This window comes from Lytechinus pictus, chromosome 2, assembly GCF_037042905.1.
Source record: "Lytechinus pictus isolate F3 Inbred chromosome 2, Lp3.0, whole genome shotgun sequence".
In the NCBI taxonomy this organism is placed as follows: Eukaryota; Metazoa; Echinodermata; class Echinoidea; order Temnopleuroida; family Toxopneustidae; genus Lytechinus; species Lytechinus pictus.
In genome coordinates, this window is record NC_087246.1 from 36,450,671 (window position 1) to 36,468,111 (window position 17,441).

Below are 17,441 nucleotides of genomic sequence, written 5' to 3' on the forward strand. Positions count from 1 at the left end.
GCCATGTATTTTATTATCAGAGATTTGTGGTTTTCTCCTAAGTACCCATTCCCCTGGGGCAGTAATCTAAATATAACCCAGGTAGCATATTGTTTTATGTCCTCATGAAAGAAAAATATAATTTGAAATAAAACTTTTGGGGAAAATAACATTTTAGCCATAATATGTATTGGAGTACATGGAAGAGTAGTCCTTGCCTTACATCACTATGACATCCCATATGCGGCCAATTTGAAGTCTCCATGGGTATAGTGATTACCAATATTTACAATTTAAAAAATTCATAACTTTTTTGTTGTTTGTCCAACATTGTTCAAACTTTCACATATCAACTTGTCTGATTTTTCTTTTCCTTATAAAAACAAGTTTTTATTTGGGTTGGATTCCCCTTTAAAGCCTGATGAAATAACTAACCTAAACTAAACTAACAATTAAACTTTTCATGAGGACCATAAGGACAACTCCCCCCCCCCCACCCCCCGTTTTTATCTCTTCGAGCAAGCGATGGAGAAATGTGAATGTTTTTCTGCCCCATCCCCTATTACACAATGAGCAGAATATTCCCTGTAGGCTTACAGCCCTTGGTGCTGCAAAAATTTGTGACATGAGCCCCCCCCCCCTGAAAAAATGTGAGCCCCCGGTATCATGGAAACTAGTTCTTACAGAAATTTTAAGCAATATAGATCAATACGGCATCCAAAATCTTGGTTCCTCCTGAGGCCAGTTTCATAAAGACTTAGTACTATTGTAATTTGGCAATTGTTGTATTGGATCCCTTGATAGTGATGGGTAACTAAGCCCTATTACCATGGTAATTGTTATGAGAAAGTTACCATAGTTGAAACTCTTTATGAAATGGGCCCCCGGCCTTCAATTATGACATTGTATATTAAATGAGAGATTCACAAGATAAAATTTTGATATCTCAATGTCACCTACAGCCTTGTTCATTAAAAAAACAAGTGGAATGCCTCTGGCCGTCTCACCTGCATCACGCGATTCAATATAGCAGCAGTGCTGATTTTGAAAACTTCTATAACTCGCACAAGATGTTCAGTGATACTTGGTTACTCGTATTTCCACGTTTTATGAATTAGACCAATACACTTATAGAGATATGATGGCAATTCAACAAATACCCCCAACGTGGCCAAAGTTCTTTGACCTTACATGACCTTTGACCTTGTTCATGTGATCTGAAACTCGCACAGGATGTTCAGTGATACTTGATTACTCTTATGTCCAAGTTTTATGAACTAGACCAACACACTTTCAAATTTATGGCTGTAATTCAACAAATACCCCAATTTGGCCAAAGTTCATTGACCCTAAATGACCTTTGACCTTGATCATGTGACCTGAAACTTGCACAGGATGTTCAGTAATACTTGATTACTATTATGTCCAAGTTTCATGAATCAGATCCATAAACTTTCAAAGTTATGATGGTAATTCAACAGATACCCCCAATTCGGCCAAAGTTCATTGACCCTAAATGACCTTTGACCTAGGTCATGTGTCGTGAAACTCATGCAGGATGTTCAGTGATACTTGATTAACCTTATGTATAAGTTTCATGAACTAGGTCCATATATTTTCTAATTTATGATGACATTTCAAAAACTTAACCTTAGGTTAAGATTTTGATGTTGATTCCCCCAACATGGTCTAAGTTCATTGACCCTAAATGACCTTTGACCTTGGTCATGTGACATGAAACTCAGGCAGGATGTTCAGTAATACTTGATTAACCTTATGGCCAGGTTTCATGAACTAGGTCCATATACTTTCTAAGTTATGCTGTCATTTCAAAAACTTAACCTCAGGTTAAGATTTGGTGTTGACGCCGCCGCCGCCGTCAGAAAAGCGGCGCCTATAGTCTCACTCTGCTATGCAGGTGAGACAATAAAAAACGAGGCTGTGCCTAAACACACTTCTCTTTTAGAAAAGCTCATTGACCTTGTACAATGTTCAGACAAAACAGACATGTAAGAAGAATTATATACAACATAATTTCAAAGTTTAATTGAATTTTTGGAAATTCAAAATTTAACACATTTATATCAATCAAGAGTTAAGTTCTCCTGTAAAACAGGAAATACTATATCTTTATTCAATACATTAATCAATAAATGGGGATATATCAGCATCTTTCCGAACAAAAAGAATACAAAATTGAATTCAAATCTAATTTCAAGTATAAAACTGTTCAGCATTTAGCCTGAAACCAACAAGGGTAAAAGTAAAAACACAAGTACACAACACGAGATCAAATCTCATTAAGATATATTGGTCTGCAAATGTCACATAATATGGAATGGCATGTACAATACATAGATAGTAGACAGGGAGAGAGGTGAGAGGAATACTGAATGAGGATGGTGATTATGGTGATGAAGATGATGATGGGGCTGGTGATAATGATGCTGCTGCTGATGTTGGTGGTGATGATGATGATGATGATGGTGGTGGTGGTGAAGACGATGATGATGATGATTTTGATGATTATGATGACAATGATGACGATGATGATTATGATGATGATGTTGATGCTGAACATATGATTTGATGTTGATGATGATTATGACTTTTCCATAACCCCCGAATCATGGGTTAAATCCTGAAACCAGTGGCACATAGAGTTGCAATCAACTCCAAAAATCAAATACACCTTCATTTAGAGAACCAATCAGAAGTGCCTATTTTGGACTTGTGCTTGATTTGTTTTAGCTGTGTATAGCAGCAACTCTTTCTACAATGGTCTTGATATCTTTAAGTAAAAACTTAAAAGAAACATTTAGTCTTGCCAATCTTCAATAATAATAATAATAATATCATCCAAATCAAGGTAGGATATCTTGAATAACAAAAGGGAGACTCTATCCATTGCACACAGTATGATGGTACCCACATAAAAGCAATAAATAAACATACATTACATAAATACAAGAAATAGGGTAACAGATACAGGAATATTGGGGCATGTTAGCAATCACTTTGCAGATAGATGCACCTCTAACTCAGAGAATCTTTTGTCAAAAGCCCTAATGACAAAGCAGCTTTTGTCGAAAATCGGTGAATCAAAACAGTAGCGTCATCCTGGACTCTGGACAAACGACATATTTGCAATTTTTTGTCCGGCCTGAATCCTAAGACGATGTGCTGTCCCGGTCCACCAACTTTCGATAATAATCTCTAATAATGCTAGCCGATACTAATACCTGAATATCACTCACGGATGAGGTACAAATGCACAGATGTAATACCCTTTTTAAAAACTAGTACAACACTGCAATGTGAATTCAGAGATGGATATATTATGTATACACGAGATACATCTGACACTGAGGAATAACACTGCTATTCCAGCATCAAAGCTTTTAACACACTCCAGATAGACAAACAATAAACATTTTAACAGTTCAACTGCATTTTGTCAATTAAGTACAGAGCTGTATGTGCATATTTCACACTTTTGGAGAAAATTGGCATATAGGCAGTGGAATGGATTGTTGTCATGGTTACTTGTGACCCATGGATGCTAGAATTGTCTTGGCCTCTTCCTTAACCTATGGTATAAAAAAGAGAAGAAAAAAATCACGAACATAATGCTTGAAAATTTTAAATAAATTTTCAACAGCTTATTTGATATATAAAATATCAGTAAAAGCTTGAATTGTGATCATCCTGACAAGGTTCACAGAAATTTTATATCTACCTATTTTAAAAAGAAGACTTTATGCAAAACTATTTACAATTTTTGTAAGAATACTAAATATTTTATTAACGCGAACCATGGCAGACATTAATTTATGGGGGATTGTAGTTGGCTATTGTAACACTTGCATCCATGTTGCAGGTGTATTTGTGAATGTTTTTATACATGTACACAATGGGCAGCAGAAAAATTGCACTAATAGCTTTTTATTTTATTCAGCCCTCTTTTTTTTCCTTTGTAATCAAAAACCTAATTTGATTTTCTTTATATATGACTATGATTACCCTCTACTATCAATTCAATTAATTAATTACTAAAGCTTATGTCATAGGAAAAGTTGATTCAATCATGAAAGACGCTTCACATCTACTCGACCATTATTACTCATTCAATCGTTCTGGCATAAGACTTTGTCCCACTCCAACCCGCCTCTCCTGTTTTAGAAATTTATTATCCACAAATTCAATTCACAGGTTCATCACTATCCAGCGAAATTATGGGAGCTTTGAAATGTTGTATTAATATCCCGGAAAGTTTCATAAAATTAACAATAATAATGATGATTATAATAATAATAAAATAATAATCATAATAATGATAATAATAGTAATAATAATTATAATATTAACAATAATAATAATGGTAATTACAAGTATTTTGGACAACTCAAGCATTTGTAAATGTACCACTATTAAATCTGCTTACCTCAGTAACTTGTTTGTTTGTTTATTTGCTGTGTTCATTTATGTCTATTTTCTTACAATATATAGGCCTACCTATTTTCTTTGTAATTGGCATGTTGCTAAGACAAAATAAAATATCTTGTCTAAGAGGGACTTACCCAAACAAGCTCTGCTTCCCTCATATTCATTCTCATACATTAATGGCAATATGCATTTTATTTCAAAATCTAAATGCATATCGCAAAAATATTTGAGTAAACATCGAAACTCAACTAGAGGTTCAACTCAATAGAATAATGTACAGTGCATCCCACATAAAAGGAAACCCATTTTCAGAGATAGATTTCACAATTATTAAATCTGTTTCTACTGTAAACTTGATACTCATGGAAAGGATGGAATCTCATCTGTAATTTGAAACCAACAGCTTAGCAAAGTGTTTACACATGGCAGATTACAAATAATAAATACTGAGGCATATCAGAAACAATTTGCGCAGAAACTGAATCTGAATCCGTTCACATTTCAGGGATCAGTAAGAGAATCTTAACAATACAAAAGAAATGCTCATGAGCCAATCGTCGAATAAGCACGTTCATCTTATCATGAACCAATCTTGTCCGATATTTCTGCGCAACCTGGTTTTGACATTAAAATTTCATATTCGTTTTGCTGATTAATGCGTGAAGTGTTCGTCACATATTAGGTATAAAAAAAGAGGAATAATTGAATTATATGGTTATGTAAATTAGATATCACAATTAATTTGCCTTTGAAGAAAAAAGACATGGGAATCCCTGTTTCCTTTTTTCTGGGACGCACTGTACATACTACACTCCAAACAAAGTATACAAGAAGTAACCAACCAACCTACCTGATTATCTTCTTCTGTTTTGACAGGGTAATCACGGGCTTTGGTCAAGAAGAGTAGAGCCGACTTGTTGTCACCAGTCTTTTGATACGTCTTGCCAAGCATTAACAGATTCTTACTGTAGAAGTTTGGGGAAACTGGAAATAAACAACACAAATAAAATTAGGCACTGCAGAGGTCTTTTACAGGAATAAATCAATTCATTAACAATCAATACTCTCTCCTAAATGTATTCTACACAAAGCAATTCAATATCACGACCAGCACTGATCTTTATCTTCTTAATAGTGAAGATCTTATCTGGATATAGCATATAGAACTAAACTGTGTTGGAATAATGTAAAATACACTTATAAGCCCTAAAATATGCTATGCAACTTGACAAGAATCATTTAAGCTGCCATGTTGTTGTAAGAAAATCATCTGTGAATTAGACCATAAAAAGAATGATTTATCATATCCTGATGCACAGGTTTTTTTTCAGTCTGCCAACACTGCTGCTTGTTGGAATGCTCTCTTGGTGGATATTGCTTGTTGGGATGTAATCTTAGCCCATCACGTATTACACAATACGACCACACAATTTTTGAACAAATCACATTTTGCATTGGATATGAACGTTTCAAGACGTTAATTTATTTCATTAGAAGTACAGTCCAAATCACAGCCAATAATGATGTGATAATTCGGATTTGACTTTGCTTTCATTGCAACAGGGAAGTTTGCAATAGACTGGAAAAGCAATTTCAGTATTCAACCCACTATTTGAAAATTTGATCGTTTAGATTTTACAGGTTGGAATGTTCATATCAAATTTCAATACAATTTCTTTGAAATCGGATTACAACAGATAGTATAGTGTGCGCTAGATTTTATAGGGACAGGATCCTAATTGCTAGATAAAACCATTGCCTGAATTGCCAATCATTATCAATCAAACTTGATTAAAAAACAAACAAACTAGAATTAGACGTCTCACCTTTCTCTGCAGAAAGGAACATTCTCAGAGCCTACAAAAAAAGAGAGAAATATGTACATGAATATCAAAGGGGATAGCACATGATTATCTTTAGTCCATCGTTACAAAACCTCTAGAATATTATAGTCCATTCAAGGTTAAAGTAAAACATTATATTGATCTGAAAACGAACTAAATACCGTGTCAAATTATCTACCTCAAATATAGAGATTCTTGTAAAAGAAAATCTGACATCTCACTCTCTTTCTAAATTGGATCAATTTCTAACTGTTTTTTTTTAAATTTGGAATGTGGATTTTCTTCTAACTGGATTTGTGGCCATCTATTACTGTCGGATGAAAATAATTGAGACAGGAAGTGGCAGACCATATTGTTTATTGGTAGTATGCAACATAACTTTTTAACCCTCTCTTTTGGCCATCGCTAAGAAAATGAATGTCTGGATTGCAGAATTCCATTGTGTTGTCTGGCATGCAGATCACCTGTATATTCATATATGAACATTATTACTAATTTTTTTTTACCTGCACCTGCTATGTTCATGTTTCAGTCTGAGCAATTATTACATCTAGAAATACTTGGAAGCATGGCCTATTTCAGATTCTTCTTTGTTTGTTACTCATCTTTTTTCATATGGAAAATCCTATCCAGTATGATAGCTTTGCCTTGCTTCTCATTCGCTTTACATCAGAACTTTGGGTAATTATTGAGGTCTTATCAAACCTCAAATTGGCATCTAAAATTGAATTCAAGCTTCAGAGAAATATGTATATAAAGGCCACAAATGAAAACAAGAAAAACAGTCTTTATGGGAAGGTTCATATAACATGTTTAAATGAGCAACCAAATTCAACAGGAACAAATTCTATGGTCTTTAGAGAGACTTTGAGAGGTGGTCCTTCTGAAAAGGTGGTTGTGAAGCTGGTGTTTCATAAAGCTGTTCGTAGGTTACCAGAAAACTTAAAGAATGACTGGCGATCCTTTCTTGTGGTAAATGATACACACCAGATTTTCATTGGTGTTGACAAAGTTCCTAAGAAAAGATCACTAGTCATTTGTAAAATCACCCGTAACAGCTTTATGAAACACCCATTAGGTTTTACTGTACTATCCCAAAAGTAATACCTCTTCATAAGTTCCTGTCGGAGGTGAGGCAAAGACAGCTGAAGCTATTTTCCTCTGATACCATGCCATATCGGCAAATGTGAAATACCTGGATATAGGCAACGGATAGGAAGAAGGAACAAATTACAACATCTTGTCTCTTGGCCAGAGAATCTCTTATCTGATTAATAACAATTCACTTTCTATACAAAAAAATCTAAAAAATGAAATTCCTTACAACTAAAAAATAAACACAACCCTAATATTAAGATCTCCCTAAATCAAAATAGAACTTTTGAACAAAAAGGTCTTGAGCAAAATAAACAAGAGTTTCTATACTAGCCATGCATTAATGTTAACATATTAAAGGCAAAATTGTTACTTTTCAGAACTGAGTCAATCAATTTGTTTTTCTGGTAAACATTCAAGATCTTTTGTTCCTAATAATTCATTGCTCCTTACAGTCACATACGCAAAGTTGCGTAATATTTCAACCCCATACCCGGGCATCATAAATTTGGTCTCAAAAGATGCACAAGATTTGAGAGTAAAAAGACAGCGAGTGGCGCAGTTAAAAAAAATTGTGCAGCGGAATGGTCGCAGAAAATGTTGAGGGGGGGGGTTGATTCACATGTGTGCTCCCTCTGTTTTGACTTGACAGATCAATTTCATTATTACACATATTAGTCAATGAGTGAAGGACAATTCTACCATATCCTTTTTCAATCCAAAATGTTAGTCATTTTGATTCAGAGGGAACAATCTGTTGTTTTAAATATCTAATTTACATCCATTTCTTTAAGTTAGCAAAGGAGAATAAAGGTGTATCTAGTTTGAGTGATATGTGATGATCTTACTTTTTAATTCAACAAATCTAATATTCACTAATTGTGGACCGTAAAGCTACAGTGTAGACCCCAGTGAGCCTTTTCTGAATTCAAGGCATTGCATGTGCATCATGTATGCAAATTAACGTATGTAGTAAGTTCACTTAACATACATTAAGTTTTGGGGAATCTCCCTGAAAAAAATGAAAAATTAATATGACATACATAATGAACTTTGCCATGTTCTTCGTTGTGTCTGTGGAAACACACAAAAGTGACACTTTCACTAATCTCAATTGACACTCTATACAGTTTCAAATCACTAAATACAACTATTCCTTTTCACACATTAATTCTATTTGATTTATGTTGACTGCTTTTGTATTCATTTCTATAAGAATTTTTTTTTCAAGAACTTTGTTGGATCACTCTTCAGGTATGTTTACATGTTTATTGCTTGGAACGAGACTCTTCACCTGTCTGGGATGCCATATTTATTTTGTCTGTTTCTCATCAATTACACAGTTTCTATAAGAATCACTTTGCACATTCATACACGCAAACATTTGGGTGTTCATTTTATCGGGTCTGTTCAAACTCATTTTTAACCGTTACCAAAGATGGCATTAATCTTAAATAATTTCTGGTTTGCTAACTATGCTGGTATATATATATATATACCAGCATAGTTTGCTCTATAAGAATCAATTTGCACATTCATACATGCAAACATTTGGGTGTTCATTTTATTGGGGTCTGTTCAAACTCATTCTTAAACGTTACCACAGATGGCATTAATTTTTAATGATTTCTGGTTTGCTAACTATGCTGGTATATATATATATATATATATATATATATGTATGTTATCAAAATATCAAACTATTTTTGTTTTAAGGGAGGACCGAGCTGACCAACAATGTGTGAAGTCTCTCATTGACTGTGAGGTATAAATAGCTTATCTTAAAATACAGTATACCTTTTGAGAAGTTAGAAGTATGAAGAATAAAATAGCCTATAAGGTATTTGTGTGGAGAAACTTGCCTGGTTCACATTTCATAAAGACTCGTTATAACAAATTTAGTATTCAGCCGATCAGATTGAAGAATTTCAGTAGCTTTTAACTGTTATTGGAAATGTGTTATAATAACAAGTTTCATGAAACACACCCCAGATATGGGACTTGAGGTGGGCCTGCTGGTTCATATGTCCTTTTAACCCTAAACAGGGCGGGGGGGTTGAATCAACCCCCCCTCAACATTTTCTGCGATCATTCCGCCGCGCGAAATTTTTTGACCGCGCCACTCACAGAGGCGTGATAGCTCAGTCGGTAGAGCGGGGGATTCGTATTCTGGTGACCCGGGTTCGATTCCCACTTGGTGCGCTAGTGCCCTTTGGTAAGGCATTAATCCTCAGTACCAGGTCCTGCGGAGAGGACCTTAAGCCGTCGGTCCTCTGGTTGCTTACTTACAAGCATTCGTGCTTTCTGAGCAATCAGGTAAAAAATCACCACCAATCAATATGAAATTGTTTATACTTTTAAGTCTCGCGCATCTTTTGAGACCAAATTTACGATGCCCTGGTGCACGGTTCCAAAATTATGCAACATTTTGTAAGTGCATGTCAGACCAAAAATTGTTCCAAAACATGATTTTGTGTACAAAGTCAATGCAAATTGAGTTTTCTCATCTTATTCATAAAGATATGATTGTTTTTACTTTAAACAGCTGAAATCAATTGATTTTAGCATAATTATGCTTCAAAAAGGTTGTGCAATAAATCTGGTGAAAAAAACAAAGAAAATCAAAAGGTTGAAAAACAAAGAAATACATAAGAAATTCATAAAACAATAAATACATAAGAAATTGATTTCCAAACCGAAGTTTTTTTCAATTGCGATTTTCAAGAATGCTACAAAGAATATTTTTACCAAAAATTAGCATTCTAGGAGCTTTATTTAGTGAATTAGAGCAAAAAGTATGATTTATGCATAAATTAGCATAATTAATTCATATAAAATAAATCTCATTATTTTGGAAAATTTTACCATACAGCATTGTAGATTACATCGCACACTACCAGCGCGCAAATTTTTGCGGCGCTCGCGCGATCAGCGGCCGAGATCTCAGGGGAACCCCCCCCCCCCCCCGGCCACAGAACAGCCAAAAAAGCCCGGCCTTGTTAGGGTTAATGGAGACACAGAGGAAAATTGAATCAAAATAAATTCATTGATTACGGTACTCACCACAGACCTAACAAATGAACAGATGTGGCATCCTGTGGGTTCAATTCAATGGCTCGCTGTATCAATATAAGAATATGGGTAAGCATCTGTGATTAGTATGCAGTGTAACCCATGCACTACACTCAATTATTACTTCTTAATGTGGTTGGGAGCCGAGCACTCCCCATTGCATTATTTTCAAATATTGAAAGTCTACCATAGAAAAATAGGATTAAATTTGAAAAAAGGAATAGAATTTACGTGTGCAAGTTGTGCGCTTATTGTGACGACACTCCTCATTGATCCCGAGAGATTGGGCGACCACAGCGTACTCAATACCAGGCATTCAGTATTTCTTTTTCAAAGTGATTTAAACACTACAGATTTCCTAGGATCTCACTTACAAGTTCTATTGATTTATCTTTATTCCTCCCTTTGCTTGGGATTCAATCAGTAAAATGATATTGCTTTACTTTTTCATTTTTAACTTGCGGCCTGTGCTACCTTGAATGTCTTTAAAGGAAAAAGTGGTCAACCATGAAGCCTCTCATGCAGCATAGGAAATATATGAGGGCGACGGACGATTTCGCATTCGTGACATTCCAGATCGCCCCTAAAATTCCCCCAAAATACATGCCTTTGGGCAACCATTATTTCTACAGTCACCCCAAGATCTGTCACAAACAATATTGAAGATTATTTAGAAAATCAATATTCTAACTATGGCAGGATAATCATTTTGTTTTTACTGCATAATTGCTTGTTTTCCCTAAAATTAGTCCTTAAAATGAAAGAAATAGCCCCCAAAGTTCTACAATCGCCCCCCAATGTAGGAATAAAAATAGCCCCTAAAATCTAAAAATAATTTTCTACCCTGCTTTCATGATAATGAACATCGGTGGCACATGTATTATGAAATGCACAAATTGCAGTGTTCAAAGCATTCAAGGCATTCCAACAAGTACACATCTACACCTGGGTGGAGAGTGGCAATATGAAACTTACCAGGAAATGATCCTTGATGACAAATGCATTCAGAATCTTCTGCTTCATTCCTTCGTAGTCTCCTACTTCACTCAAGCAAATAGCATACCACTGTGGAAGATATGAGATGGACAATGAGAACATTTATCCCTCGATCATGACCAGAGGACCTTATCATAAAGAGTTAAAAGTGAGGTAACTTTGCCATTACGGCAACTACCACGGAAACCTTGATTTTGATTGGCTGCTCAGCTAAGTTACCATGGTGAATGCCAAACTGGTGAAAGTTACAATAGTTGTAACTTATTAGAAAAGAGACAGGCCCAAGATCTGAAATGTATTACACATTCAGCGTCTGTCACATTCTCATGGAAGTCATAATTGTTCCCATATGCAGGCAAGGAAATGGGGTTCTTTTTTTAATCTGTGATCACTGTAGTCATCCAGCTATTGCAATGATGTGGCATTTTGTGACCTCAATGACCTTTGACTTCATTGTGTCACTGTTATCACCATCATAATCATTACTTTCATTTTTCGCTCATTACCTTATGGCTTGCAAAATTGTTGTCATTTGCCTTCAGAGCCCTCTGGGCAAAGTCCAGGGATTCGTAGGTCAGTCTCTTTTTGTCCTCTTTACTGGTGCTAGATAGCTGGGCCACACAGCGGCAAGCCCTCGCAAGACGCCATAGAAGCTCATCATTTGTAGTGTCCTTGAAGCGCACAAGATGATCGTACAGCTCAGTGGACTTGTTGGCATCATACAGTCGGTCAGCTTCTTCTGCTGCTGCAACGTCAGGAGAGATAGAGACAGGCTCTGCAACTGGCACCGTCTCTGATTAACAGTAATGAAATAATATTCCTGTCATTAGTAAATTTCATGAATAATTATAGGGGAATCTAACCCAAATAAAACTTGTTTTTAGAGGAAAAAGAAAAATGAGACAAGTTGATAGGTAAAAGTTTGAACAATATCGGACAGACAATAAGAAAGTTTTTACTTTTTTAAAGTGGTAAATATTGGTAATCACTATACACATGGAGACTTCATATTGGCCGCATATGTGATGTTATAGTGATGTAAGGCAAGGACTACTCTTTCATGTACTCCAATACAGAAAATGGCTTAAAAATATCATTTTATTCAAAGTTTTACTTCAAATTATATTTTGCTTTCATGAGGACATAAAACAATATTTAGATTACTGCCCCAGGGGAATGGGTACTTAGGAGAAAACCACAAATCCCTAATAATTAAGTACATGGCCTTGGAAAGTAGATCCTTGCCCCTTGTCATAACCCAGATGCTGAAATCTACATTGTCTTAGGGATCTAAATTTTAAACAGGCCATAACTTTCTTATTGCTCGTCCGATTTTTTTCAAACTTTCACCATTCTGTCTTTTTTTTTCTCCACTCCAACATAACATTTTATGACCAAGGCTGGATTCCCCTTTAGGCATACCAAGACTTTTCCTTTGTAAAATCACAACCTAGTGCGTTTTCTCACTATTTTTTTCTTTTGAATCTTTTATTTATTTAGAAACAAAATGTACTTGTTTTTACTCATTGAAGTATATATGAAGGGGGGAAGAGCAAAAATGTCCCAACTGTGAATTTTTCTGTTATATATTTAACATATTCTATCACATTATTTGGCAAAATATATTGGCCAATAAAGATGTATTATTACAGGCGTCACAATGTCCCAAATCTAGCAGACTTCAAAGTCCTCTAGAATAAAAATAAGTATGTAAACCTATATAATTTTGTGTATATTTGACTAATATTGACTTTCACATGGACGAAAGTAACTTTAACCAATATAGAAAGTGGGGTAAAAATTTGACATTCAGAATAGCTTTTATTTTAGAGAAGCAATTGATGTATAAATATCTTGTAACAGATATACAAGCCCCTATCTCCACTGCCATACCTGGTGGGTGTTTCATAAAGCTGTTTGTAAGATACGAATGACTTTACGCACGACTGGTGATCCTTTCTTGTGCTATGTGATATCCCTAGATGTAATTGAGTTATGACCTAAGAACAGGTTCCAGTCTTACGTAAAGTCGTTCGTAACTTTACGAACAGCTTTATGAAACACACACCAGAGGCCCGTTTCATAAAGCTGTTCGTAAGTTCAGAGCGACTATAAGAACGACTGGTGATCCTTTCTTGTGGTAAATGGTACACACCATTGGCGATGATTTAGCGCGCAAGAAAGGATCACCAGTCGTTCTTAAAGTCGCTCTTAACTTACGAACAGCTTTATAAAACGGCCCCCAGGTTGTAACTTACCAGCAACTTAACGAACGACTGGTGATACCTTTCTTGAGCTGAATTGTGTGCACCAATGTTTTAATCGGAGTGGATTTAGCTCCCAAGAAAGGATCACCAGTCGTTCGTAAAGTCGCTCATAACTTTACGAACAGCTTTATGAAACACACACCAGGTAGCTTGGTTACATTTAACTTGATTCTAACCTTTTGGTTTACCAGACCAGAGACTGAAGCCTCGAGAAACAGTAAGAGATGTTGTGAAGAATGATCCAAGTTTCAGCTTTGTTGAATGACGAGCACATACCTGCCATAATCTTGATACCTAGAAGCAAGAGCATATTGTTATTGTTATAAATAAATGTACTTTTTGTCTCGCCTGCACAGCAGAGCGAGACTATAGGCGCCGCTTTTCCAACAGCAGTGACATCAAATCTTAACCGAAGGTTAAGCTTTTGAAATGTCATCATAACTATTCAATTTTTAAGCGAACATACATTGTTAAATTCAGAAAAAGATAATAAGAAGATGAGCATTTACTCACAGATGTTATTGTCGCCATCTTGTTGTCTCTGTTATTGCAGCCTAGCTAAAAGACACATGTAGAGGGCGGCAACATCATGAGCGGTGCTACATAAATAATACGTGCATTGGCCGATAGATATCATGAATCTTACCTCGATGCTAAAATATCCCGCGCTCTAGACCAGTTGAAGCGGGATTTAGTGAATGACTTTTAAAAAAGATACTACAAGGCACACATTCAATGAACAAGGTTATATGATATAACTCCATGTGTGGCAAAATAAGGTTGGCAATGTTCGGCTTATTTTCTCTTTTTCTTTGGGACAAATGCTGGATTTTTAAACACAAGCATTTTCCATTACAGCTATTAATCATATAACTTGGCTCCTAACTTTGATTCGTTTGATTATTTTTTCTAATTTTAAAACAGAGATTGAAAAATGACAATTTTCTTGCCATATTACTTTCCACCAATAGAGGGAGTACATGTACGCAAAAATATGCCCAACATTCAAGTTTTTTAGCGCTTAGGTGAATACAAAAATTATTCCCAAAATACTAATGAAAAATAAATTGCAACTGTATGGAAATAAGTATTTTTTGTCTCAAAAGTGATATTTTAATGATTTTTTGAAGTGTGCTGCATACGGCATTGGCATACCATAGTCCTACCTGTCCCCACAGGCAGAATGGTTGCAGTGAGCAAGTGCTACAAGGGGAAGATTGGACACTTCGGCGATTTTTAGAAACACTTGATTAATGTTCATGGGGAAGGGCGCCCACTAGCGTTGAGTAAGTAAACCATCACACATTGGCACACGACTGTGTATAATACATATGGGGAAAATGAGAGAGGGGATTTGGGAAAAGGCACAAGGGCGGCGCATGAGGAAAGTTAAATATATCAAATTCTAATATCAGACAAAAAAATTTGAAGAAAAAAAAATTGAAATGTAAAAATCGTCTATTCCTTCACCCCTCCACAATTTCCCTGATATGTTTTGTACACAGCCTACCTCAAGTGATGTTCATGTAGGCTCAACTCCACTTTACTACCGCTACACTATGCTACACCTACCCGAACATTAAGGTGGTAAACTCGCTCTATACTCTGAGTGACAAAGGTGGGATTTAATGGGCGGAAAATATAAAACTCATGCACCATCATGATTTTAAAAAGAATAAAATACTTTTCATTCTACTTTTACTCCATATATATCCTCCAGTTAGTCTCAAAATTGGTGATTTAGAGCCAGTATCGGGTTTGTATTAATTCATTGCCGATTCCAAAACATCGCAAATGCAAATTGCGCATGTGTCGCGTGGAAATCGCAGAGCTCTCAGTCTCAATTTATGAATATTCAGGATGGGACTATAGATCAGGATCGTTTCGCATTTGCATGCACAGATCTCGATCTATAGTCCTTCATGAATATTCATAATTTGAGCTGCGATTTCCACGCATGCGCAATTTGCGTACGAGATATTTGGGAATCAGCAGTGAATTAATACGTGTGAGGAACCTGATACTGGCTCAAAATCACCAATTTTGAGACTAACCGGAGCCGAGGATCGATGGATATGGAGTGAAATTAGAATGAAAAGTAGAAAGATAAGTTTTTTATTCTTTAGGTGTAGCGTAGTGTAGCAGTAGTGAAGTGGAGTGGAGCCTACATGAATTGAGGTATACACTGCCCAATATATCGCGCTGGCGATACGCTAAGCATTTAAAATTAGTAAAAAAAATACTAAAACAAAAAAGTAAGGCTGGCCGAAGGTTAATCTAAAAAGTAATTGGGACTTTTGGAAATTTGGGTGAATTACTGATGTCAGATGACAGAGTAAAAACCTCCAAAATTATTTGTATGATTACATGTTTAGAAAACTCAGTGCAAAAGATGGTAACTATGTCCACCGGATTCCCCAAACTCAATCAATCACTTTATTTTTATGTACATAGTCCCACATACTGACCGATTTGCTGGTTAACCACGGCAGCTTCATTAAAATAATAGACCTTGATTTCTTTTTAGTTTTATCGATTATCATCTTACCTTCCAGGAATTTCGCAGCTGTCTCACTCTATCTTGGTAACTTATCCTCTGACTTAAACCTAGAAGGAAAGAATATCTGCGTAAACCTATCCTTCCAGCCATAGTTGAGATGAATTGAACAGCAACTTCCAACACTCCACAGCTACAGTACAGCTAAGCCTTGCACGCACAGGGCCAGGGCCCGTATTCCATAAACGAGATAAGCATGCTTAAAGGGATCGTTTAACATTGTGAGAAGCTGATTTAAAAAATTCTCAAATTAAGATGAATTATGTTTATGAGTTTATGTACTTGTTCTAAGAAACCCTAGAAATCATCTTTATTTTGAATGAAAAGTTGTTAGTAGGTATGAAAATGTGATTATATTAGAACTCGTCTACTAGACGATTTCCCAAATTACTGTGACATCCCGATTTGAAAATAAAATTGTATGCCTCCCTCTGCGTTGAGATCGTAACGGACACGCAAGCGAGAACTGTCAATCAACCAACAGTGAATGGGGACAAGGCCGCTCCGGCCGGCATGCACTGAGAATTGTAAACATTACATGCAGCGCATGTTCTCTGCTGGCTCTTTTCTATAGTGCCTTGACGGTTCTAGTCGAAGCAGAGAAAGTAGTATGAAAGAAGAAAAACAGATTCTGATAGCGCAACGAAAGATATGTACAGACCATCTAAGATAAGAAAAATGCAGACTTACTGACTCCTCGCCGGGATGGTAGTAACGTGGCAAATTTGGGGCGATGTACTTTAATATTACATGAAGATAAAGCGAAAGTGTAGCACCAGAATAAAATATGTGCGATCCAGAACATCATACATGTACTTGAGAATAGAATAAGAACATGTGGTCTCTCGAGCTCTGCGTGTGTCGTGAGCCGAGGCATGGACCATGGCTAGCTGAGGGAAGGGTGGCTTTATCCCATGCGTGAACGTTTCGTTGTTTATGTGGGTATGCAAATTACTTGGTATTACGTAAGACTCTTCCCATATCGCTCGAAAAATGAACATAATACAGGACATTCATTTTTAATTGTGCAGTCACATGATTATAACATTTCATTTATTCAAGACTGTTTCTCTAATGGGCCGAGCACCTTTTTGAGAGCAGTAATCAAAACTTGTGTAGTAAATCTGCCATATTTTACTCACGTATGCACTCCCTTCCTTTGAACGCGAGGTCCTTTCTTCTTCT

At 36.0% G+C, this 17,441-nt stretch overlaps 2 protein-coding genes across 2 annotated transcripts in view; both read right to left on the bottom strand.

The window, feature by feature from the left end:
- The window catches only part of LOC129254311 (regulator of microtubule dynamics protein 1-like), a 54,871-nt gene extending 37,754 nt beyond the window's left edge, over nucleotides 1-17,117 (bottom strand). Inside the window, exon 1 of the mRNA XM_064115658.1 lies at nucleotides 16,947-17,117. Coding sequence (XP_063971728.1) covers nucleotides 16,947-17,064 — 118 coding nt within the window. The 5' untranslated portion in view covers nucleotides 17,065-17,117. The remainder of the gene's footprint in view (nucleotides 1-16,946) is intronic.
- Nucleotides 1,991-16,846, bottom strand: LOC129254316 (regulator of microtubule dynamics protein 1-like). The gene is made up of 9 exons (XM_054892767.2): nucleotides 16,248-16,846; nucleotides 13,876-13,993; nucleotides 11,939-12,225; nucleotides 11,412-11,501; nucleotides 10,428-10,483; nucleotides 7,377-7,464; nucleotides 6,252-6,282; nucleotides 5,276-5,409; nucleotides 1,991-3,569 (listed from the first exon to the last, which is right to left on the bottom strand). Exons 1-9 carry the CDS (start codon nucleotides 16,347-16,349, stop codon nucleotides 3,522-3,524), a joined length of 954 nt encoding a protein of 317 aa, XP_054748742.2. The 5' UTR covers nucleotides 16,350-16,846; the 3' UTR covers nucleotides 1,991-3,521.
- Nucleotides 17,118-17,441: the final 324 nt, after the last annotated feature.

Bases quoted from the DNA above. Each gene is read 5' to 3' on its own strand.
- LOC129254316 (XM_054892767.2), bottom strand. From the start codon at position 16,349: ATGGCTGGAAGGATAGGTTTACGCAGATATTCTTTCCTTCTAGGTTTA. The intron at 13,994-16,247 runs GTAAGATGATAA...TCTTGCTTCTAG, and splicing joins AGCTGCGAAATTCCTGGAAG to GTATCAAGATTATGGCAGGT. The intron at 11,502-11,938 runs GTAATGAGCGAA...TATCTTCCACAG, and splicing joins ACAATTTTGCAAGCCATAAG to TGGTATGCTATTTGCTTGAG.